The sequence below is a fragment of the Myotis yumanensis genome, unplaced genomic scaffold (assembly GCF_028538775.1).
Source record: "Myotis yumanensis isolate MYYU_CA2020_CCGP unplaced genomic scaffold, mMyoYum1.0.hap1 SCAF_16, whole genome shotgun sequence".
NCBI classification, from domain to species: domain Eukaryota; kingdom Metazoa; phylum Chordata; class Mammalia; order Chiroptera; family Vespertilionidae; genus Myotis; species Myotis yumanensis.
Window position 1 is genome coordinate 48,772,921 of NW_027223767.1, and position 23,774 is coordinate 48,796,694.

General features: G+C 51.7%; 2 protein-coding genes across 3 annotated transcripts in view; one reads left to right on the forward strand and one right to left on the reverse strand.

The window, feature by feature from the left end:
• Positions 1-23,774, reverse strand: part of SLC39A11 (solute carrier family 39 member 11) — a 224,310-nt gene that overhangs the window by 190,281 nt on the left and 10,255 nt on the right. The window lies entirely within an intron of this gene.
• On the forward strand, positions 17,059-22,997 carry SSTR2 (somatostatin receptor 2). Its single transcript, XM_070393063.1, has 2 exons — positions 17,059-17,260; positions 21,221-22,997. The coding sequence occupies exon 2, from the start codon at positions 21,312-21,314 to the stop codon at positions 22,419-22,421; it is 1,110 nt and encodes a 369-aa protein (XP_070249164.1). The 5' UTR covers positions 17,059-17,260; positions 21,221-21,311; the 3' UTR covers positions 22,422-22,997.

The following is a 23,774-nucleotide window of genomic DNA, read 5'->3' on the forward strand; positions in this document are numbered from 1 at the left end:
AGAAGCACCGACGTCCAGCAGTGCGGCCGGAACTCTCCGGTGACCTCTGGAGGTGACTGCATCCCCATCTCCTGCCCCCACCCCCACCCCACCTTAGCCTGCACTTCCATAGGTAAGGACTGGCAATGAGAGTCGCACCTGTTGTCACCCAACTGCTACCCCCATCCCCAAATCCAGAGCCGAGAAGCAAAAGGCCGGGAAGTTAGCCACCCAAAGAGCAGGCTCTGCCGGGGAGGAGGCTGGTGCTAGAATGGAACAGCACCAACGCGGCTTCAGGATGATTTTCCCACTGAGCTCGGTGACCTTTTGTGCCGCGTTTATTTGGTAATGACCTTTAGAAAGCAACTAACAAAAATGAAATGCTTCAAAGGAGTAAATTAGATCATGCAGATGTTCCCCAGTGGGAAGGGACGCCCAAGGGATACAGGGGACCCATAAAAGCAGCCCGGCCCCAGGAAGCCACAGTCGTGTGCCCATTAGACTGACACTATGTGGATGCGGAGTTCTCGAAAGCCTTTTCAATCCCACCGCTGAGGACCCGGAGCCAGGCCGACCTGGGCAGAACAGATGATTATTTCCTGAATTGAACCCAAATTACCAGTTGACATTTCATTTTGGTTCCCGTTGGAGCAGAGTAACTTGCATTAGTTGGATGCCCAACAAGGATTTACAGTGTGGGGGAGGGGGGGTCCCAAAGGTTTGGGTCAAGAGGCAGCTTGGTGAGACCAGCATTCCAATGAAAGACACATTCATGCAAATCAGCCATTTTCAACGCATGTGCCCCAAGGATTGTTAAAACATGCAACACCCCCATCTCCAGCCCCACCCCCACCCCCATCTCTGAAGAAGGGGCGGGGGAGTGAAATTCCAAGCTTCCAATTAGGGCTTGGTCTTTCTGGAGACCACCCCTGCCCAGGAGTCACCCAGAGTCGTCCCATTAGAACAAGAGATGCGCTTGTCACACAAGTCACAGGGTTAGGAGCTCTGTGCCAGGAATCGGGGTGGGGGATGAGGGGGGGGGGGGTGGGGAGCAGAAACCAATCTGTGTATTTTCTATTACCCCGCAGATGGTAAATTTTGCGTTATATTTGTTACCATGATTTTTAAACCACGCGCGGATGAATGTGTAATTACGTGTCTGTAATTTTTCTTCGTTAATGGCTCCGGGCAAGGGCGGCCGCACCCACGGGAGCCCTGCTGCCCGGTTTTGAGTGGGGGCCGCCCTGCTGAGCGAGGCCTTGGGCGGCACTGCCCCTGAGGAGCCGTCCGGGGCTCCATCTCCTGTCCCCAGGAACCCATCGACACAGATTGGAAAGCGTTACAGAGCTGGATGGAGATGCAGGGGGACCATCCACACGGGCTTATGAAACAGGAGTCGTTAACAAGACAAGTCAACTGAAGCGCTCTTTGCCAAGAACTGGGCTGCACAAAATGCAGCCAAGAAACTATCCAGATGGATTGACAATCAAGGTGGGTCTCTCCTGGAAGGCCCAGGCACCCCCGGGGGGACTGCGTGGAGGCAGGGGGCTGGCTCCCCTGCACAGTGAAACTTCCAGAGGAAGGGAGGAAGCAGAAGAGCGCTGGGCTCCTGAACTGTGGTTCAAGGGAGGACACACTAGAGCTCATGGGCCGCCTGCTCTCTGGAAATAAAGTTTTTTTGGAACACAGTCGCAGTCACTCTCTTATGAGCTGCCTGTGGCCACTTCGCTACAATGGGAGAGGCGAGTGGTTACTACAACGAGGCCCACCAGCCGAAAATGTTTTCTCTCCGGCCACGGACAGAGGAAGTTTGCCGAAGTCCAAGTGGCTGTAGAGAAAGGAAAGGGCACCCGACTGCAGGGGAGGGCAGCGGGCTTTGCTCCCTCCTCCAGGGCCCAGGCCCCTGCTTCCTTTGTGTTCTTTCTGCTTTCCTACCTCCTAGTGCAGCCAGCTCCCGGCTGTGTGTGCCGGGGCACAGAGATCCCCAGCTGCGGATAACGAGAAAGCTCTTCTAATTGGTTTTCGGTGCTGATAGGAGTCGTCCCTCTCCCTCTGCTTCCCCGAGCAGATTTCCCTTCCTAATCATGCGTGACTCAGGCTGATGCTAGGATGCACCCACACTCCCGGAGCACCCCCACCGCCCACCGCGTGCAAGGTGGCCAGGCCAAGGGGAACTCGGAAATGATCTAAAGCAGGGGCTCCCAACCTTTGTTGGCCATGCCCCACCTAATCATCTCTAAAATCCTGATGCGCCTCCCCCCCCCCCCGCCCCCCATGACATATAATTCTTATTATTTAAACAGTGAACTCCTAGTCATGTGGAGAAAGCCTAAAAGGCCACTAGCTTGGTCTAAACAAGCTTCCGAAGAACATGGCATCCATGAAGGAGAAAAATAAAAGAATGAAAGGACAGCTGAAGTACTGAGGGAGAAATCACGAAGAAATTGTTAACATATAATAATACGAAGTGATAGGAAAAATTAGCAAATAAACATATAGTAGAGAACTGAAATGCATAAATATGTCACGATATACATTTATATACTGTATGTGAGGCCCCTAGAGCCATAAGAAATGCAAAATAGTCACTGTTAATAACTCATTCTCCAATTGCCCCCCTTAAAAATCAAATTGCACCCCTGGGGGTTGTGTGCCCCACGTTGGGCACCACTGATCTAAAGGGAGCTGAACTCCAAGGAGACAGGCTGTGCCCCACTGTGAGGGGACAGAGGGCCCCACTAGCATCCTAAGGCAAATAAGAGATAGGAGTTGTCCCTGGAATAACACTTGTCAACGTACTTAGTTAGAGACTCCTCTGAAAGCTGACAAAAATTATGGAGGAGTTCCCTCCAGAAAAATGCAAGCAAACATACATATCCGAACTTTGCATATAAATTCATGGGGTTGGCAATGCCTTGAAACATATGGATAGACACCAGGTTGTTAACCCTATATCTAAACCAGAGGCTTTAGCTGTTCTTTTATTTTTTTTTAATATATATTCTTTTTATTTCAGAGAGGGAGGGGGAGGGAGAGAGAGATAGAAACATCAATGATGAGAGAGAATCATTGATCCACTGCCTCCTGCACGCCCCCCAATGGGGATTGAACCCGAAACCCGAGCACTGAACCGTGGAATTGAACCGTGACCTCCTGGTTCCTAGGTTGACACTTGACCACTGAGCCACACCGGCCGGGCTTTAACTATTCTTTTGATGCAGTCAAATAAGATCTCACAGAGAGGCCCAATATTCAAAGTATCTTAAAGCAGGGCTGCTGTGGCTGGCACCCCTCCTCTGTCATCGGGGCAGCTCCGAGGGCCGTCCTTGCAGGGCCCTGCAGTGGCTGCTTTGTGGCTGGTGGTCTGACTCTACACCAGCTTCGATGGGCCTCTGCCTCCCAATAGCTCTCTGACTATGTCACTAGCAACGCATTTAATACACTGCCTGGTATTTAACAACCATGCATGTTGACTTCCTCCCTCAGAAAATAAACTCTTCCTATTCCTCGTAACTGCTTGGGTTGACACAGCTAGTTGTCTTCAGGAATTCCGTCTCCTCTTCATCCCCAATTAAAGAAACCCCATTCTTAGCTGGAAACAAGGCCACCGGGGATAAAGCCTACATTTCCCAGGCTCCCTTGCAGCTATGCAAGGTCATGTGACTATGCTCTAACCTGAAAGTGTCCTAAAAGGAGAAAGCAGGCCCTTCTTCTCTGCTTCCTCTCCTTCTGGCAAGAATGTTATGCAATGGCTGTCCCTGTAGCAACCTTCTTGGACCACAAGGGACCTCGGGGATGAAAGCAACAAGGGACTTCGGAGCTGAAGAGCAACAAGACAGGAGGAACCTGGGTCACTAACACTATGGAACACAATACCAGCTCTGGACTTCTTATAGGCTTTTTCTACCTAATTTAAGCCACTGTTCTTTTGGGTTTTCTATTGGAGTTTAACTTAATTGAAAGTAATTCATGGCCTCAGCACCTAGAGCAGTGAGGCTGCACTTCAGAAGGATTCAGGGAAAGTTTGCTGAAAGGAGGCTTGCTGCATAGGTGAACAAGTCCCTGCATTCTAGATTATAGCCTGTAAACCTCCCTCACTAACCTCATGCAAAACCCCAATAACATACATGGCCAAAAAAAAATCAAAAAATACTTGCCCTAAGTGCATCTATATGTCATTTGATACTTTTGTGGCGAAGGGAAAGATGGCTGGAAAAAGAATATTTTCTTTTTCTTTGGATAGTCCCCAAACACTGAGATTTCAATAGTGTGCAAGGATAAGTTATTAATAAAGTAATATTGGACTAAATGGGTTAGAATTGCAGCAACATAGAAAATCAAAAGACTTCAGCACAAAACTCCTACAATTATGTAAATGAGCCACCACTTGGGAAAATGACTAAGTATGAAATTCATTATAAGTAATGTTTTCATCCCAACCTTCAAGGCCCTTGAAAACTTTAGATATATGACCCAATTTATTAGCTCAAAAAGTAAAAAAATAAAAAGATCCCTCTAGAATACTGTTCAGTGAGTTCCATAAAATTTAATCTTAAATCACTCATAAATTATAAATCATGCAAATATCTTGTATTAATTTTTAAAGCCCCGAAACTCTGAAAATCTCTTTTGATCTTTAATGCATTTCCTGGCCCTGTTATCCTTTTATTGTTTAAAGAAATTATTGGGTTAAAGATATACACGGTAAATATATGGAAATAAATGGTACCGCATGTGCATCCATCAGGTTTTAGTTGCATGTAATAGAAGCTAACTCTGATTTATTTAAATAGAAATACAATTTCTTAAATGGTTATTGAGTCACTTGCAGAACACTCAGGAGACACAGAGGAAAAACAGCCAGGTACCACCCTATCATTACACCACAGAACCAGCCCAGTGAGGACTGGGGTGCTCCTGCAACTGCCTCACCAGCACCCCGGGCTCCTGGACATCATTTCCATAACCACAGCCACAGAACCTTCTGGAACCTGGACATAATCATCGCTGTAGCTGTCACCCTCATAAGAATGGACTCAGCATGCTCCCTGCTTCTGTCTGTCACCGGCTTCCCATTCAAAGCCATGTGTAGGCGCATAGTAGGAGTACGGCACCCACGCCCAGTTTTAATGGAGGTTAGGAAGCCCCATACCTGGTTATTCCAGACACGAGCTTTGTCTCATAAGGGGAAATCCCCCGCACAGAAGCTGGTTCCCAGGTGGGCAACCACAGAGAGGAGCATCCAACGCAAGGCGATTTGTTTGAATATCATTCTCTCGGGATGACAATCTGATCCCGACAACTGTCCCAGTGCTTCCCCCGGGCATTAGTCGTTCTGGAACATCCTGGGTGGTTGTATAACACTTCATTCTGTCTATTGATTTCACTCTGTTCTAATTTGTGGTTTTTACTTCTGATTTTTGTCAATCAACTATTTCCAGCTCTGTGCAAGTTAGAAGCAGCTGTGAGGTCCATCGACTCATTAAAATGAATTAGGACACATTACAAAGTAACAGATACCAACGTAAGACGTGAATACATACTTGGTGATGGTAACGCCTTGGCAAATGTTTTACATTGGCAAAGCACGGCCCAACTGTGAAGCAGGAATAATGAGATGAAAGTGGGTTGGAAATTTTTAAAACTCTCTGCATTCTAAAAAAAACTTCAGACTTTGATCTGATTTTCTTCTCTGTCTTTACATAGTTTGGGGTGACCCCCCCATTGCAAAAGCATTGTGTACATGTTAAAAGTAAGAAAATACAGACAATAAGATGAATATAAAAACACTGGCAATCTCACTGTTAGTGCCAGGCCAGGACAGTGGCTGTAAGCTCCGACTCTGGGTTTAAACTGTCCGAGCTTCAACCCCCAGGACCTTCCTCAAATCCCTTGGCCTCTCTAGCCTCCGCTCTCGCATTTATAAAGAGAGGATGTTAAGGTCCTTTCCCTTCTAGGGCTATGCATGGGTTACATGAAACAAGCCTTGAGCAGACACCTCGTATAACTGAGCTCTGAAACACTGGCTGTTATTTAGATCTCTGTCCGTGCATGGATCTAGTTATTTTTAGAAAAATGGTACATCAAACCCAGGGGGGTCTCCAAATGTAACGACTGCCAGGAGTACACAGCAGGAATTATTTACAAAAAAAAAAAAAAAAAAACACAGAAATTTTTAAATAGGGAGTCATCAAAAGGAAAAAAAAAGACTGAAAAGCAAAAATCCTTTTTCAAAATGTTTGTAAAATATTGTGAAGCTAGAGGCCTGATGCACGAAATTCATGCAAGAGTAGGCCTTCCTTCCCCCAGCTGCCAGTACCAGCTTCCTTCTGGCACCCGGGACTCAGGCTTCCCTCCAGCCGCCGGCAGGCACCCAGGACTGGGACTTCCCTCGCAGGCCCGGCTTCATCTGAAAGGTTGTCCAGAAGGACGTCTGGTCTAATTAGCATATTATGCTTTTATTATTATAGATGGTCCACAAGAACTTTCAATTCAAACAGGTACCATGTATGTCACAAACACAATGGTTGGCCCAGCCGGTATAGCTCAGTGGTTGAGCATCGACCTATGAACTAGGAGGTTAGGGTTCAATTCCCAGTCAGGGCACAAATCCCGGTTGCAGGCTCGATCCTCAGTAGGGGGCGTGCCGGAGGCAGCCAATCAACGATTCTCTCTCATCATTGATGTTTCTATCTCTCCCTCTCCCTTCCCCTCTGAAATCAGTAAAAATATATATTTTTAAAAACCACAAAAATAATTGTCCTCTACACCCAAGGGTTTTTGACAGTCTCTCCTGCTCAAACTGTGGAGGCCCTGACATTGACCTGACATAGAAAATGCTCGAAGCTCACTGGGCACAGCCTGGCTGTTCGAGGAGCTTGAGGCTGACGTCAGATCTGTGGGAAACTCCTCCAGCGTTGCCCAGCAATGCGGCCATCAAGCAGGCTGCCCCAGTAGGTCCTGCCAGCTGGCCACCTGCCCAGCACGAGCTCTGCAAACACGGGCCTGGTACAGATGGATGGGGATGACTGATGGGTGGGGCAGTGGTGATGCAGACGAATCACCTACGGGAGATGCCCACCCCAGAGCCCAGCGAGCCGACACATGGGTGGCTTGGGAGGCTCTTGTTTGCTGTCTGTGCTCCAGGAAGACCACCCTTGTCTGGAAATGGGAGGGAGAGAAGGGGGGAAGAAGAATGAAAAATAAAAAAAAGCTCTGGCCCCAGCCAGGTGGCTCAGTTGGTTGGAGCGTCATCCCATACACCAAAAAGGCTGCAGGTTCGATCCCCAGTCAAGGCACATACCTAGGATAAGGGTTTGATCCCTGGTTGGGGTGCACTGGGGAGGCCACTAATCAATGTTCCTCTCTCGCATTAATGTTTCTCTCCATCCCTCTCTCTCTAAAATCAATACATATCCTCAAGTAGGATTTTAAAAAATACTAATAAAAATAAATTCAAAAGCTCTGCATGCCTGATTTTTCTCCCCTCCGTTCTTCAGCTCCTTTCCAGCCTGGGGCACATTTCCCTGGTGACAGCTGGGCAGGAAGACTGAAATGGCTACTGGACCATCTGTTACAGCCACTCCCCCCACCCCCTCACCCCCACCCCAGCACTGCCCTCCTCTTCCCGGGACCCCTCCTCTTCCCGGGACCCTTCCTCTTCCCAGGACCCCTCCTCCAAACACCTCTGGACTCTCCGAGGCCCTGGGGGTGGCGCAGGCGGGGAGGTCAGGTGCTCTTTGTCTGCTTCCAGGCCCTATGTCTGTCTGGGGGTCTGTCCATTAGCTTCAGGATAACCACCATCGCCCTGGGCTTCTGGGAGAACCTGGAGTCTCACCACGTGGGCTCCCTCCGCGACTGGGGAAAGGGATGCGGCCGGATCCCAGAACCGGACTCGGGTCTCTGAGTCCAAGTGGCTCCAAGGCCACGTTCACTCGCCGAGAGGCCTGAAGGAAGCCACCGACCGCGCTGAGTGGGGATGGGAGTTGTTTCCCCGGAAGATCACTCCGTCCTGGGCTGCTGAGGGCCGGGCGGGCTTCTGCACGGAAAGCAGCATCGCTGGGCGAGGTGCAGAGAGAGCACAGAGCAAGCATTTGTGTCCTCGCCCTCACCACCCTGCCGGCTCGGGCAGGACTGTTAAACGAGGGACTTTAAAATGCGGCTTTGCCCACTATGTGGAGAAAGCAAGGAGGCTGTAATTCTGCCTCACATTCTGGTATCTAAACCACGCTGCCCAGCTTCCTGCGTCCCTGTCACTCCGTTTTTAAATTATTTAAAGTTCCCTTTTGGAGAGAGAGGAAGGGAGAGGGATAGAGAAATCGTCTCATCCCTTCGGACTCGCTCGGGTGGGCGCCAGGCCCCTGGTAAAGGCCCCTGACCAGCCACTCCGGCGAAGGCAGAATCCCGGTAGCATGTCACACGTTTGCCTGTGACTGTCTGGCGGCCCCACTAGAGAGGGAGCTGGCAAAGGCCCGGTGTGTTTTTCATCTCCTTGTCTCCAGCCAGAAATCTGGTGTCTAGAACTGAGTCAATAGTCAAAAAGTGTTGGTTATATGGATGACTTTTGGACCCAAAAAAAATCTCTGAAATTCCTGCTTCTTCCATATGCACCCGCCCCCGCCCCCGCCCCCGCACCCGCACCCGCACCCACGCTAAAGGCTGCCATCACTTCCAACCTAAAAGCTTCTCCACCCACCATGGGAATGAAGCCCTGACGCGGCCCAGTCCATCTTCCTTCCCATCTCTTCCATCTCCTGCTCCCTCTCTCTCCTGTTACATGTATATGACTCGTACCAGCGCTTTAGAAAAACCTCTTTGCAGCCATCTGCTTTCCTCTTACCCATCGCTTCCTCCTCTCCTCACTCGGCTGCTGGAAGAGCTGCCTGCCCTTGCCACCTCCGCCTCTCTCCCTCCTCACTGCCTCCCTCTGAACACCCTGTCTTCCGCCCACATCCTGTCCCGGGCACCATGACTTCCTGGATGTGAAATCCAACACTCGCCTTCCAGTCCCCTCTCCCCTGACCCTCCTTCCCAACCCTCCCTCCCGGGGAGACTAGCTCTAGCCACCCAAGACAGCAATCAGCCACAATCCCCGCGGTTCTTACAGCCCGAGGTGGTGGGGACTTCTCTCCCCGGCACTGGACCCCTGGGCTGGGGGCGGGGTGTGGGGCTGGGACCCCTTCTCCTCTCGGGAGGCCTCCTCAGCCAAGATATCCTCCCAATCAAAACCACCCCTCGCCTCCGCCCCTGCGCCGTCTCAGGGTGCTTTCTTGTTTCTCCTTCAATCCTCTAGCTGTAGGACTTCCATCCAGGCGGTTCTGAATGATGGTTGTTCTGTTGTTGTTGTTTCTTTTTATTTTTATTTTTTGTTCTGTATTTTAGTTGTAACGTTGACGTGCTTGTGGGAGGATGCGAGTACCGCATTTTCCTATGCCGCAACCTTGGTTCCTTCCCTAGAGAAGATTTTCAACTCCATCAGAATTTGGGGATGGATTTTTGATAGTCACATAGAAAAGTAAGCAAGTTAGTGTTTTTTTAAAGACATAATCATTGACCTTCACCCGGTAGCTCAGTTGGTTAGAGTGTTGTCCAGATAGGCCAAGGTTTCAGGGGTTTTTTGTTTATTTGTTTTGTTTTTTAAATATTTTTATTGATTTCAGAGAGGAAGGGAGAGGGAGAGAGAGACAGAAACATCAATGATGAGAGAGAATCATTGATCAGCTGCCTCCTGCATGCCCCACACTGGGATTGAGCCCGCAACCCGGGCATATGCCCTGACCGGAAATTGAACCATAACCTCCAGGTTCATAGGTCGATGCTCAACCACTGAGCCACGCCAGCCGAGGCAAGGTTTTGGGTTTGATCCCCAGTCAGGGCACATACAAGAATCAAGCCATGAATGCATAAATAAGTAGAATAACAAATCAATGTCCCTCTCACCCTCTCTCTCAAATCATTTTTTTAAAAAAGAGGTAATCATTAACTCCAGTGAAAACAAAGGCTCTACCAGAAGAAGAGGCCAGCAGAGAATAGTGCTGGGCTCAGCTCTACGTGCTATTTACACAGTTATAATAACACAACACTGGCCACTGACCTGACCAAAAAGGATGGTAACTATATGGAGAGGGAACGGGGCAGGGAGGTTCACTGTGCAAATGGTGAGTTGGGAATTTGTTCTAGTAGAAAGTACAAAGAACCTAAAACAGAAAAATCAAGAACTAGAAGAATAAGTGTGTCATTATAAACATGGGAGGTTAAATAAGTAGAAAAAACGGCAACAGGAATGGGAGTGTTTGCCCTTAGGGAATGTACCAGAAATGGAGAAGGGTGCGCCCTCGCTGGTTCGGCTCAGTGGATAGAGCATCAGCCCACAGACTGATGGGCCACAGGTTCGATTCCGGTCAAGAGCACTTATCTCCATCACAGGTTCGATCCCCCAGCCCCCCCAGCCCTGGTTGGGGCGCATGCCGAAGGCAACCAATAGATGTGTTTCTCTCACATCGATGTTTCTCTCCCTCTGTCATTCCACTTCCCTTCCACTATCTCTAAAAATCAACAGAAAAATATCCTTAAGTGAGGGCTAACAAAACAAAAAGAAAGAAAGAAAGAAAGAAAGAAAGAAAGAAAGAAAGAAAGAAATGGAGAAGGGTGTATTTTGCTATTTTTCATTAGAAGTTTAGTCCTACTATTTGGCTAATACATATATATATATATATACATATATATATAATCACTAGACAAAAATTAAATTAAAAATAAAAAGATTTCACTGGCCAAACATCCTTCTAGCAGCTTGTACTACATAAAGATCAGCATGTATTATCAGCACCTAGTTTACTATCTGAACTTCAAATGACAGAGAATGGTACCAAGTTGGAGGGCATTTACCAGGCTGAGTGACTGGAGCCCACCAGGCAGCCTCTGTCAGCCCAGGGCTGCCCCCTTTCCCACTAAAGAAACGTACCAAGTGCCTGGAAAGTCGGGCACCACGCATTGCTTGTTGATGGGGCGCCGGCTTTGTGGCAAGATACCAAAAACAGGGACACAGACCGTTTTAGAGCCGACAACCCTTCGGAGCCTCTTTGCTGTGTGGGACATGAGAGGCCATGAGAGAAACATCTGACATCCGCCAGGTCCACAGAGGCACAGTGGATGCAAGGCCTGCCCTGCAGGCTTTCGGAGCCCTTGCTAAGGATTTAGGACCGGAGGTGGGCAATCTGAGGTCCCGCCTCCTGAGAGGACACGGTCAGAAGTTTTCTCTGACACCCTCTTTTCGTTTACTGGATGGATGGGTGGATGGACGGACGGACGGATGAATGAATGAAGGTTGTATTAGGTACACACGTAATCTTCAGAAGCACGGGCCCATTGCCAGGGGCCTGTTGTCCATTTCTGGCTTGTTTCTTTGTGCCAGTAACATCAGAACTTTACATCAAAGTGAGTTTGGGCTGTTTCTAAATAGCCTCACAGAGTTCTCACAGCGCTCGAACGTGCTCATCTTGGAAGCCTAAATATGCACTCCATATCGCCGGTGCCAGCTCATTTTTAGAACGCCTCTTCGAAAATTTCACTTTGGAGTCCAAAGCAGAATGTTTAGAATAGACTCGTCGGCGCCAAATCATCGTTTTTCAGGGATGAGTCTGATTTTTAGAACCAGCCATATTCTAGTGAGTAGTTTTAAATGTGTATATGCATGAAAAGTTGCATGAAAAAAAAAATAAGTTCTGCTTAAATGAGTTTATCCTTACAAGAACCTAAAGTGAGTTTTCCTGCAATGTCCCTCAGTGCTACCCAGACCCACCTCCCGTCCCGGCTCCGTCTGGTCTTCCCCAGTTCTACTAGGAGCGAACATACCTCTTAAGCCCTGAGTACAATTATTCAAAAGGGTTCTACGTTCCAGCAGGCTGGAAACCAAGCCCAGAGTCGTGCCAGGGAGAGAGACTGGATGATCTGAAGTGGCCGAGAGAACAGCTGTGGGGCCAATGTGTCAGAGAAGAGGTCAGGCTGCAGGAGAGAGGGGTGGGCGGGAGGGAGGAGGAGGAGGAGGAGGATGAGGAGGAGGAGGAGGAGGAGGAGAAGGAGGAGCAGCGGCAGCAGCAGCAGCTGCAGCAGCATTGGGGGCTGTGAGAACAAGGGGAGACACATGAATGTCTTGTGGGGCCCAGAGGCCTCCGCTCCCCCTCCCCCGTCCAGCCGCCTGCTCTGGGGTGGGTGGGCAGGCATTGCGAAGCTTGCAAACAAAGCCAACAGGCTGGCTCCCCCACAAGGGAGAAGGCAGAAGGCCCCCCTCTGCTCCCAGGGATGGAAAGTGGCCGGTCTCATCGCTGGGGACTTGCCTGGCTCCATGAAGCCCCTCCTGGCGCTGCAGTGAGCCCTGTATCAACGGCCACGGGTCTCCTCTTTCAGGAAAGAGAACTCTGTCTTCTTTACCTTCCAGACACTCTGTCCCGCTCAGCTCCCTGAGACAGCTCTTCAAGGCCCCCAAACAGCAATATTAGTAATAATAACGGTGCGCACAGCAAAGGTTGAGAGGACTCAATGAGATAAGGGATGCGGAACAACCAGTTCCCCACGCACAGACGGATACTTAACACTTTCACAGTCCATCTGGCTGAAAAAACCCCTTTGCAGAATTCGCATCTGCCCTCAGCGCCCCCTTCATCTCAGCCCAGGAAAGGCTGCGGGAAGCTGCGGCTGCCTGGTTCCCAGTAAGACTGCCCTGATCTCCCCTAGGGGCCCAGGAAAAAGTGATGCCAGAGGGGACACACCTCCTACGGAAGGGAAGATAGGCAGACTCTGCTTCTTCCTGAAGACTTCCGAGTCAGCTGCAAATGACAGGGTCCCAGGCGCTGTGATCAATTTGATTCTATTGGGGCTGCATCCCACCCCCAGACTGGCGGGAGGATGGGGAGGGAAGAAAAAGGAGAAAAGGCAGGCCCAGCGGTGGGCTGCTGGGCCCCCTCCTGCTAGGCCTGGTGCCCCAGGCAGCAGAGGCCTGACTGGGTGGTGAGTTCTGTGCACTCACCCCACCCTGGGGCCAGCAAAGGAACTGCAGCCTCGTTGGAACCCTGTAAATGAGCTGCAGCTTCTGGATGAACCCCGGCTTTAGTTTCTTGGGGGACAGAGGCCCTTCAGCAGCAGAAATTCCTGACCCTCTGAGCCAACATCAGGCCGGCATCGCCACTGGAGATCCTCTCCTACAGCACATGCCTCCCCAGATCCTCTCACAATGTAACCAGTCTATGTCTCGTTAAAGATGAGCCATCACTGTGGCCGCTGGGGCAGGAAGAAGCTGAGGAGGATGTCCTGAGCCAGGAGGAGTTGTCAATAGAGGAAGGACGGGTGGGACTCCTCACCAAGGTCCCAGGTGGATGGATAAACTGAAAAGAGAGCGAGGAAAGAGCTTAAAACAATTAAAAGGCTGTTCATGGGGAAGAGTCCAGATAAATCAGTTTCTTCACTGTAAGGCTTCCCAAAATAACAATATTAGTAATAATAACAGTATGCACGGCAAAGGCTGAGAGGACTCCGCGAGATAAGGGATGTGTGAAACAACCAGTTCCCCGCGCACAGAGCGGATGCGTAAATGCCACCTGCCAGTGTTATTAGAAGCCTGGGGGGCCTCCAAGGGCAGGAGGGAGCGGGTCGAGTCCCCAGACTCCTCTACAGAGCGGCGTGGTCAGTGCTCCAGGAAGCACCCTCTGGAAAAGATCGAGGGGTGGCCACGAGTTTTCCGATTCCTTGTCAAGGGCTGAGAAACAGGACGAAGGCCAGGATGAGAGCCATTAGCCACCAGGCTTCGTACTCCCCGGGGGGCTGTCCCTGCGGAAGGGGCAGGTGTCTGGGGCCCAGGAGAGCTGATTCAACCTCGAGGCTTTCCCACCCTCCAGCGGGGTGACCCTGGGCAGCTTACCAGGCCGCTCTGCGTCTGGTGTCTTCGCCTGTAAACTGATGGGATGGGGCCTCCAACCGGAGAATTCCCGGCTCCCGGATTCTATGTTTATGGGCATTTCTGCAAAAATGGGGAAGGGAAAAGGGAATAACATCTAAGCCCTGGTGTCTTCCGACCATGAGCCCTGATGCTAGACTTGTTTGGGGCGGTTTCCGGAGAGAGACTAAGGCTGCTCACTCTCTTAGGCAGTGTGTTCCCCGGGACCAAGGATGCTAACAGAGGACAATGGCGAAGTGTCCAGCCAGACTCCTACCTGCCAGGGGCGGGGGAGAGAGAAGCGAAGGAAGGTCCCACATTAACCCCTTCTGCCTCTGAGGAGACCATCAAATCCACTATGCCTAATGGCCAAATTTTTTTTAAAATGTCAAATGACCATATTCCATATTTTCCAAACTCAACACCAGGACCCACGATGTCAGAAAGGACTCTGCATGCCACCAGCTTCTAGACCTAGTCTCGGAGACAGCACGTGGGAGCTGACCCCTCCATGTTGGTAAAATGCAGATGGTTTGTGGGTGGGCACAGGCGTGTCCCAGGAAGGCCAGGGGACGTGTCTGTGATGCCAGGGACCTTCTCTTCCTCTGCACATCTGTACACTCTGCCCACTGCAATGGCCAGCGCCATCCCTGGCATCCCCCAGGAGACGACGTGCCAGCAAGCCACACTGGCTGCTGGGATTGGTGCTCGCAGTCCCAACCCGGTCCAACCCACGCCTGGCTCTCGGGGTTCCTCCAGGCGTCATGGTCAGGCTCACTTCCAGAAAACTGGTGGCGGCGTAACCTCCCCCCATCTACCCGATTACCCACTGACCCACTGGGACTGGGCACTGCCTCAGCGCTCCTCGGCTGTGAACTCCTCACCCAGAGCGACCTGGGAGCAGCGTCTCCCACGCTCCGGGCTGAGCACCAGCCTGGCCCTTTGTCCTGCTCCTGTTCTTAATTTCCTGCCATCTATTGCCTCTCTGATAACCGCTGGAAGAGGGAAGGGTGTTATTTAATTGCTTCGAAGATAGCGAACAAGCCAGTGCGGAAGTTATCTGCTCCGCAACCCCTCCATTTTTCTGGCTCAAGGTTTGGTTACTTAGTTACTAGCTGAGCAGAAGGGAAGGAGAGGCCGTGGCCGTGCTGGTGTGACCGCGCAGACTTCATTCAGCAGGTGGAGGGCAAGTCAAAAGAAGAGCCATTCAGAGTCGAGTGGGAACTGGACCGAGGGTGGCTGCTGAGTGCAGGGGGCGGCAATCGGACCTTTAAGGCATTCGGGGGGAGGGGAGGCCAATATTATCTGTACAAAATCAACAGTTGTGCTCGCTACCCCCCTTTCTGCCACCAAGGTCAAGGCTGCTCAGACCCCATCCGTCCAGCCCTGCAGCAGGGATGGGTGAGTGGGAGGTGGCTCGGGCCAGCACTTTTTCCAGGGTGGGCCACTCACCCTGACTCCTGGGGGCGGGGGGCGGGGGGTAAAGGGACGACATCGCAGAGAAAGGCTTCCAAGGGGGCTTCACTGTATGGGTTCATCCAGGGTAAAGAGCTTTGTTGGTCACTGAGAAGGCGTGACCACCCGTTGACCTGAGAGCTGGACCCAGAGGTCAGAGCCTCCTCCCCGCTCTCTTGTCCTCGGAATGTATGTTCCACACACTGTTCCCACACTCGCAGCCGCTTCAAGGACTCAGCCTTGAGAGAGCATATCCTTCCCCCCTCACCCTGGATGGTCTACATAACAGAGCCCCGTGAAGGACTCTATATAAGGCTTTAAGATGCCGACCGGTAGGGGTAGAGATCTACTCGTCTATGGCCGCCCAACACAAGCTTCCTGTGAAGGCTCCCCTGCTCATGAGAACTGCCACCCACCAATCAGAGCGGTCTGCTCTTCCTTCGGTCTCTCCTTGTCCTTCTAGTATGGTGGGCGGGGGTTGGGGGAGGGGTTTCCAATTTCACCCGGGGACTCCTGAGGTTGCACACCAACACCTCAGAGATTCCGCCCATGAAAATCCCTGATTTCCACCCTCGCATGGGGACCCCAGGACGCAGTCTGGCCCAGCGGACGCTCCCTTCCCCAGAGGTCCCCTCCCCCCGTCTGTCTCTCGCCCATTCACCCATCTGTAGGGCTCGCCCTACCTGCTGAAAAGCCTGGGACTGGGACTTTTCACTGACGAGTTGGAAATCAGGGAATAGGATGGGCAGGCAAAGGCCACTCAGCCCACGGAGAAAACCAGCTGGTGTTTGCTTTCTCTCCAAGTGTCCTCAGGAGCGTGTGTGTGTGTGTGTGTGTGTGTGTGTGTGTGTGTGTCCGTGGAGGACGGTGAGAACGGAGAGGCTGGGGGATTGATTATGACTTATTAAACTATTGGAACAGAGGCTGAATCATCACAGTCAAAAAAATAAACAGCTGCAACTGGATGCGCCATAACTCCCACTTCTTGCTAGCTTCCCTTTGCTCCCTCGCAGCGGGAAGGAGCAGGGGCCTTGCTGGCTGGGACCAGCAGGTGCCTGCTGAGGGGACTCCGTGCAGCCACCGCCTCCAGGCTGTGTGAAGCCTGAAGCCGGGACAGTCTGTGTGAAGGCGGGACAGTCCGGATGAGCCTGAGCCTCCGCCTGCAATTTGGGAGCCTGAGTGCCTCGCACACAAGGCCCGGCCCGTTGTGGGGAGAAGAGCTCCCCCTGGACCCATCGCCTCCCTGCCCTTCCCAGGCCTGGCGCCCAGGGCCCAGGGATGGCCCACAGTAGACACAGCTCTGCAAACTTGTCCGACTGAGAGGTGCCCAGGAGCCCCTGGGTTACCCAGGCACCACCCCAGCTGCCTGGAACACGCTGGGTGACACAGCACAGATTCTGTGAAATCGGAGGGTAGGCAGTGCGTGTCCCGAGCCTTGGGAAGGCAGACTGAAGTCGCTTGACCTTCCCCTCTCACCTGCATGAAGCCCCCCCTGCCTCCCCTTCCCCAGTCCGTGCCCCACGCCTATGAGCTATGCCTGCCACCACCGCCACCGGCAGGATCCTCCACTCGGCTCACCCCCGTCCTCCCACAGGACCCGACGGGCGGAGCGAAGCTGCCATGACGTCAGGAGGGGGGCGTGGGGAAATGTGCCGAGGGGCTCAGGCTCCGCAGGGCCAGTCCCGGCGACACAGCCACCAGCGCCCAGAGCAGATCGGCTGGCGGATCAGCACTCCCGCTCTGCGCCCGCCAGCTCACCGCGGAGCGAGGCGTAACGAGGCGGGAGCTGGAGCCTGCAGGTGGGGCCGCCCAGCTCCGGGTGCCGGCCGAACTGGGGACAGCCGCTAGGTGCCAGCAAGCCGAGCTGGCGGATTGCAGGATTGCAGCGGGAAAGCAAAGGTGAGGTGTTTTCCTGTGTGTGTGTGTGTGTGTGTGTGTGTGTGTGTGAGAGAGAGAGAGAGAGAGAGAGAGAGAGAGAGAGAGACGCTAGCACTGGGGCAGCAGGGCGCATCTGCGCTGCACGGGAGTGCGCACCTGGATGGGCTGGAGTGCGGGTCCCAGTGTGTAGCTCCTCGTCCTGGTGCCACTTGGGGGCGGTTTGGGTGGGAATGCGCGACCGCGAGTGTCCCCGGCCTGCGTGCGGACTGTGGACCGTGAGTGCTGGGACCGACGTGGCTGCACAGCGCGTGCCGTGAGTGTGGCGTGCGCCCTTGTCCAGGCTCCGTCCCCCAGCCGAGCGTCCAGGTGGTGGGTGCGACGGGGACAACTTCCCTACCGGCCGCCTTTAAAAGGGTCGGAAGGGAGGAGGGCAAGCTAGCGGCGGGGGTGGGGGCACTGCCGGGGCTCCTGTGGGCGTGCACCCGAGATCTGAGCCCGTGAGGACAGCTGGCAGAGCAAAGAGGGGCTTCTCTCTGTGGCTCCTCTCCTGGCCTGGCCGACAGGTCCCTGATGGTCGTGGGCCCCTTCCCTGGCGCTCAGGCCGACAGGGCAGCCTTCTCTGCCACCTCTTCCTCTTCGCAGACAGACCCTGGGGGCTCTAGCATGACCGTCTTCGGTCTCCCCCCTCCCTCCCCCCTTGTCCCCCTGGAAACAGCAGGGGGTCCTTTTAGGAAACCCGTGGGTCTGAGGGTCAGCGCGGGGAGGGGGGAGGGAGGGTTGGCCAGGCGGATGATTTTCTGAGCGCCGCAACCAACCGGGCTGTCCCTAGACGCGCCTCTCCCCCAGCCCTTCGGCCAGCGCCGCCTGCTCTTCCTGGGCGCCCTAGCGGGGCAGAGCAGCAAGCACTTGGCACTTGGTGATAGTCTCTCCTCCTGTGAGGCTCAGGCCCCAGCCGACCGGGGATCCACTGGGTTTAACAGGCCCGAGGGAACTGGGGTGGGGCTGAATGAAGAAACGATATTGGTGAGAAAGGAAAAACTGAAGCGCAGTAGAATTGGGGGTCTCTCTCTCTCTCTCTCTCTCTCTCACACACACACACACACACAGACACACACACACACACACACACACACACGCTGGTCTCCATCCCCATCCCACTGGCCAGTTCCTAGGCTGGTAACCACAGCCCCTCTGGGAAGGGGAGGAGAGGCCCGAGACCAATCTAACCTCCTCCCCAGCAGAGCCAGGACTGGTGTCAGAGGAAAGCAACAGCCAGCCATTTCCAGTGCCTCACGACTCAGGCTGGAAACATCCAAAAGCACAAAATCAAACTTCCTGTGCATTTCAGTGAAGCACAACGCCCGGCACGGCCTGCCCGGCCCTGGACTCCACCTTCAGTGACGCAGGCGTCACTCGTCACTCGGAGGCCGCAGGCAGTGACTTTACTGTCGATGAAGTGAGAGTCACTGTGATTTAAACCCATGTCTTCTTTGAAGGAGCCCTCCCGCCCCGGGCTGGCTCCCCAGCTCACCATCTCTGCCACCTCTCCAAGCTCTGAACCCTGCCCATTGCTCTCTCTCATAGGTGGAGAAAGGCTACTTCTCAGCCTATTTCAGAAAACAAAAACAAAAAACTTCCCCCATACTGAGGGAGACTCCACCCAAAAAGGCAGCCAGGGCTGGAGAGCAGCACCCCACTCCCTCGCATGTCTGCACCATCAGCACCCCTGTCCCAAAGCACCAGGCAGTCTGCAACCCAGGGGTCTTCAGTGTGACCCAGACATCGGAGTGTGACCTGGCACGTGACACCGACGGGACCCTGGCAATGCTAGTGATTAATTACGCTCCAATGCCGGCCGCGTACACAGGTGTCTGGGCCTGTAGAGTTAAAATACCTGACAAGTAGAAATGACAGTGGAGATAACCCACGTTTATCTAGGGATAGAAAAATGGGTTCTTCACAGCTTCTGTTTTTAATAGCTGCCAACTGATGCTTTTGACCCAATGCAGACACTAAATTCAAGGTTGTCCCCCCAAGTACTTTGCAGAACGGTCAGCCACGAAGCCCTGACCACAGTGCATAGAGAGCTGTGTGGTAGGGAAATCAGCACAGAACAGAGAAGCAAGGCGCGTGGATTGCACAGCGAGTCAGAGGCAGAAGTGGACAAGGGCCCCCAACTACTTCTGGCTGGCTAAGTCCCCTTTGACTCATCAGGAGTCTCTCCAAGCATAAAGGAGTAAGCTTTTTCTTAAATATATATTTTTTATTTCAGCGAGGAAGGGAGAGGAGAGATAGAAACATCAATGATGAGAGAGAATCACTGATCAGCTGCCTCCTGCACGTCCCACAACCCAGGCATGTGCCCTGACCGGGAATGGCACAGTAACCTCCTGGTTCATAGGTTAACGCTCAGCCACTGAGTCACACCAGCAGGGCAAAGGAGAAATCTTCCATCTTCACTCAGGCAGGAAATTGCCCTGCTCAGTGGAAATGTGTCCACCAAGTGAACTATTCCCCTTAGTGCTAAACAATACCGTCCTTTTACCACCTCCCCTCCCTCTTCATATACTCAAGACCCAACTCAAGCATTCCCCTTTACGAAGGCCCCTCGGAACCCCCCAGGAGCAGAAGGCATTCTTCAATCCTCTGTTCCTATCTCAATTCAGGTCTCACCCTGTATGAGTTGGCTTCTTTCCCTGTCTCCCCTCCTAAATCATCACCTCCTAGAGGCACCAGTCATGTCTTGTTCAACCCTGGTGTCCAGAATAAAGAAGCCCCCAGTGATGGTTTTTGAATGACTGCGGGTGGATCGTTTAATTATGTGATGAGCTATTGTTTTATACCTTAGGCCAAGCCAATGGTTACATTTTCTCAGCTTGGAGAGGGAAAAGAGGAGTAAAAGTGCAGAAGGTGTGGGTATCCTGTGTTCAAATCCCAGCCCCAACCGATTATGGGAGCAAGTCACTTAAACTCTCTAAGTTTCCTCATCTGTAAAATGGAACAAATAGCCGCACCTCCAAGGGTGGTTGGGAAGATCAAGAGGGTGTGAACGAGCTACATCAGTGTTTGGAACCTTCTCTTCAAGTCTGAGAATGAACCTGGCTCCTGTTTTTTGGCAAATTCTCTGGGGTAAGAGAAGACAAGCATTCTGGAACATTCCATGGAGGGACTTTAGAAAAGAGTTCTCCTAGGCATACGGAGCTCAAGTATAGGGTATTGGAGAAACAAAAATAAACTAAAGCATACATTTTTAAAATAAAAGCAAGCCAGATATTTACTTTAACACTTAAGACTATACATTGGTTCATGATGGAGGCAGATTTCAATGCATTAGAGATAAATGAGATGGTAGAGGGAAAATGGGGGGAAAGATAACAGTTATAGAGCTCTGATTATAAGCCCAACACAATGCTAGGCGTTTTCACATACATTTCATCATTTAACCTTCATGGCACCCCCATTTTAACAAATGAGAGTTCGAGCAGTTAAGTACAGGGCAGGGGTCACATGGGCTCCGTGGTGGAACCCTGGTTTGTTTTACCTCCAAAGTCTGGGATTTTTCCACACTGGGTTTTCAGAATGGAAAAACTCCAAATAAGTCGGCAGGTCCGTGTAGATTTCCTCGTAGGAAAAGGCCAAGAACGCCAGTGTCTGACCTCTCTGCCTTCTCCCAGTTTGGACCAGTTAACTTTTCTTAGGGATCAAAGTACATTTTTTTGCAGCCACAGTCATCCCCCACATGTGCGTCACCAAAGATGACGAGATAAACTATGGCGGCTTAACCCGAACCCTTCGTCACTATTGAAAAACTCAAACATTCTGCACACCGATGAGACTGCGCTGGTAGCTCTACGTTGATGTGGAAAGATAATGCGCCATTCAGCTGAAGGGTGTGTCTTTGAGGGTAACCCAGAACTTGGGAGTTGGTGAGAGTTTATGTGGCCTCTGACTGATGAGCCAATCTTCCTTTTTCCCCTGCAGATGTCACAGTGGACCCTTTGCCTCCAGGACCCATTAAGGTGAGAGTAAGATCTCTGGCTGGTTGGGACGGGCCTAAGACGGCAAGGCAGCCATGGATATGGCCTATGACCTACTCAACGGCAGCCAACCACTGCTTTCCTCTCAATTCGACCTCAACGGCTCAGTGGCGGCAGCCAACAGCTCGAACCAGACAGAGCCATACTATGACCTGACCAGCAACGCCGTCCTCACGTTCATCTATTTCGTGGTCTGCATCGTCGGCTTGTGTGGCAACACGCTGGTCATTTACGTCATCCTCCGCTATGCCAAGATGAAGACCATCACCAACATTTACATCCTCAACCTGGCCATCGCGGATGAGCTCTTCATGCTGGGTCTGCCCTTCCTGGCCATGCAGGTGGCTCTGGTCCACTGGCCCTTTGGCAAGGCCATCTGCCGGGTGGTCATGACTGTGGATGGCATCAATCAGTTCACCAGCATCTTCTGCTTGACGGTCATGAGCATCGACCGGTACCTGGCTGTCGTCCACCCCATCAAGTCGGCCAAGTGGAGGAGACCCCGGACGGCCAAGATGATCAACGTGGCCGTCTGGGGACTCTCTTTGCTGGTCATCTTGCCCATCATGATCTATGCGGGGCTTCGGAGCAACCAGTGGGGAAAGAGCAGCTGCACCATTAACTGGCCGGGTGAATCTGGGGCGTGGTACACAGGGTTCATTATCTACGCCTTCATCCTGGGGTTCCTGGTGCCCCTCACCATCATTTGTCTTTGCTACCTGTTCATCATCATCAAGGTGAAGTCCTCGGGAATCCGCGTGGGCTCCTCCAAGAGGAAAAAGTCGGAGAAGAAGGTCACCCGGATGGTGTCCATCGTGGTGGCCGTCTTCATTTTCTGCTGGCTCCCTTTCTACATATTCAATGTCTCCTCCGTCTCCGTGGCCATCAATCCCACGCCGGCCCTCAAAGGCATGTTTGATTTCGTTGTGATCCTCACCTATGCCAACAGCTGTGCCAATCCCATCCTGTACGCCTTCCTGTCTGACAACTTCAAGAAGAGCTTCCAGAACGTCCTCTGCTTGGTCAAGGTGAGCGGCACAGACGATGGGGAACGGAGTGACAGTAAGCAGGACAAATCCCGACTGAATGAGACCACGGAGACCCAGAGAACCCTCCTCAATGGAGACCTCCAGACCAGTATCTGAACCGCCAGAAAAATAAATGTATGGCCAAGCTCTGCCCACTGGCGCTGGGCTCCCTCCCCCCACCCACTTCCTTTCTGCCGCCCATCACACCTGGCTTCTAGAATAGGGAATTGTTCAGCATGAGTCCAATTCAGAGAACAGTGCTTGAGTCAGCCTGTCTGAATGAATGATTTGTATTAATTGATTGACTTCCTCTTAAAGGGAACATTTCAATGCAAACAGACAATTCAGTCTAGAAAAGATATGAGCAGGCCTTTGAAATGTGGAAGCTCAACAAAGATAGAAAACTGTATCTGTGTGTTTGTGTGTTTGAGACCCAAAATGTAATCTTGTATTCTCACATTTATACCTGTATATTCCCATCTGGTTCCTGTACAATCGTGACCTATATTTCCTGTGTTCATATACGCGAGTAGCAAATCCACACGTGTACAGTACAGATGGACACTTATTACAACCTGGAACCCGCAGCCATGGACTATCTATGAAGCCAATAAAGTTTAAGCGTCAGGGATCTCGCTGGCTTGGGTGGTATGTTCACATGACCATATGTTTTTATTAAAAGTTATAAAGGAAGATATTTTTGTATTCTTGTTCTTAAATGGCTCCTTAAGCCTCCAGCCTCACAAAACTTGCCCTGCCCGTGGGCAATTGCTTCATTCATTTCCTATGTATTAGATCCAAGTAAGAAGGGAAAGGGAGAAGGTATCTGAGGACCCAAAACATAAATTCATATGTTTCTTCCTCTTAGATATAATCAAAGAATTATTCATTGACCCAAAAGGACTTCAATGATTATGGTCATCAGGCACTGCATTTATAGACAAGGCCTGCTTTGTTATAAGACTGCATTTTTCTCTTGTCAAATCGCTTACATTTTTCCTTTTTTAAAAAAAAACATGCTTTTATTGCTTTTTAGAGAGAGAGGAAGGAAAGGGATAGAGAGATAGAAACATGGATAAGAGAGGAACATCATCAATCGGCTGCCTCCTGCACGCCCCCTTCTGGTGATCAAGCTGCAATCCAGGCATGTGCCCTGACAGGGAATCGAGCCCGCGACCTCTTGGTTCCTGGGTCAATGCTCAACCACTGAGCCGCATTGGCTGGCGCTGATGTTTTTCTTAGGGAGCCAAGGAAAAGGAGGGGTGGAGATCACTAACATGAAAGGCAACAACTAGACTATAATTCTTATGGGGAAACGATTTTAGTCTCTCCACCATGAAAACAAACGAATAAGAATGAAACAAGACCACATCTTTATGAGAAACCAAGAAATTGTGGGGTTTGTTTGTTGCTGTTTTTATGCCGGACGTGGCTTCCTAATAAAAGGAAATGGAAATGCAATTCACCATC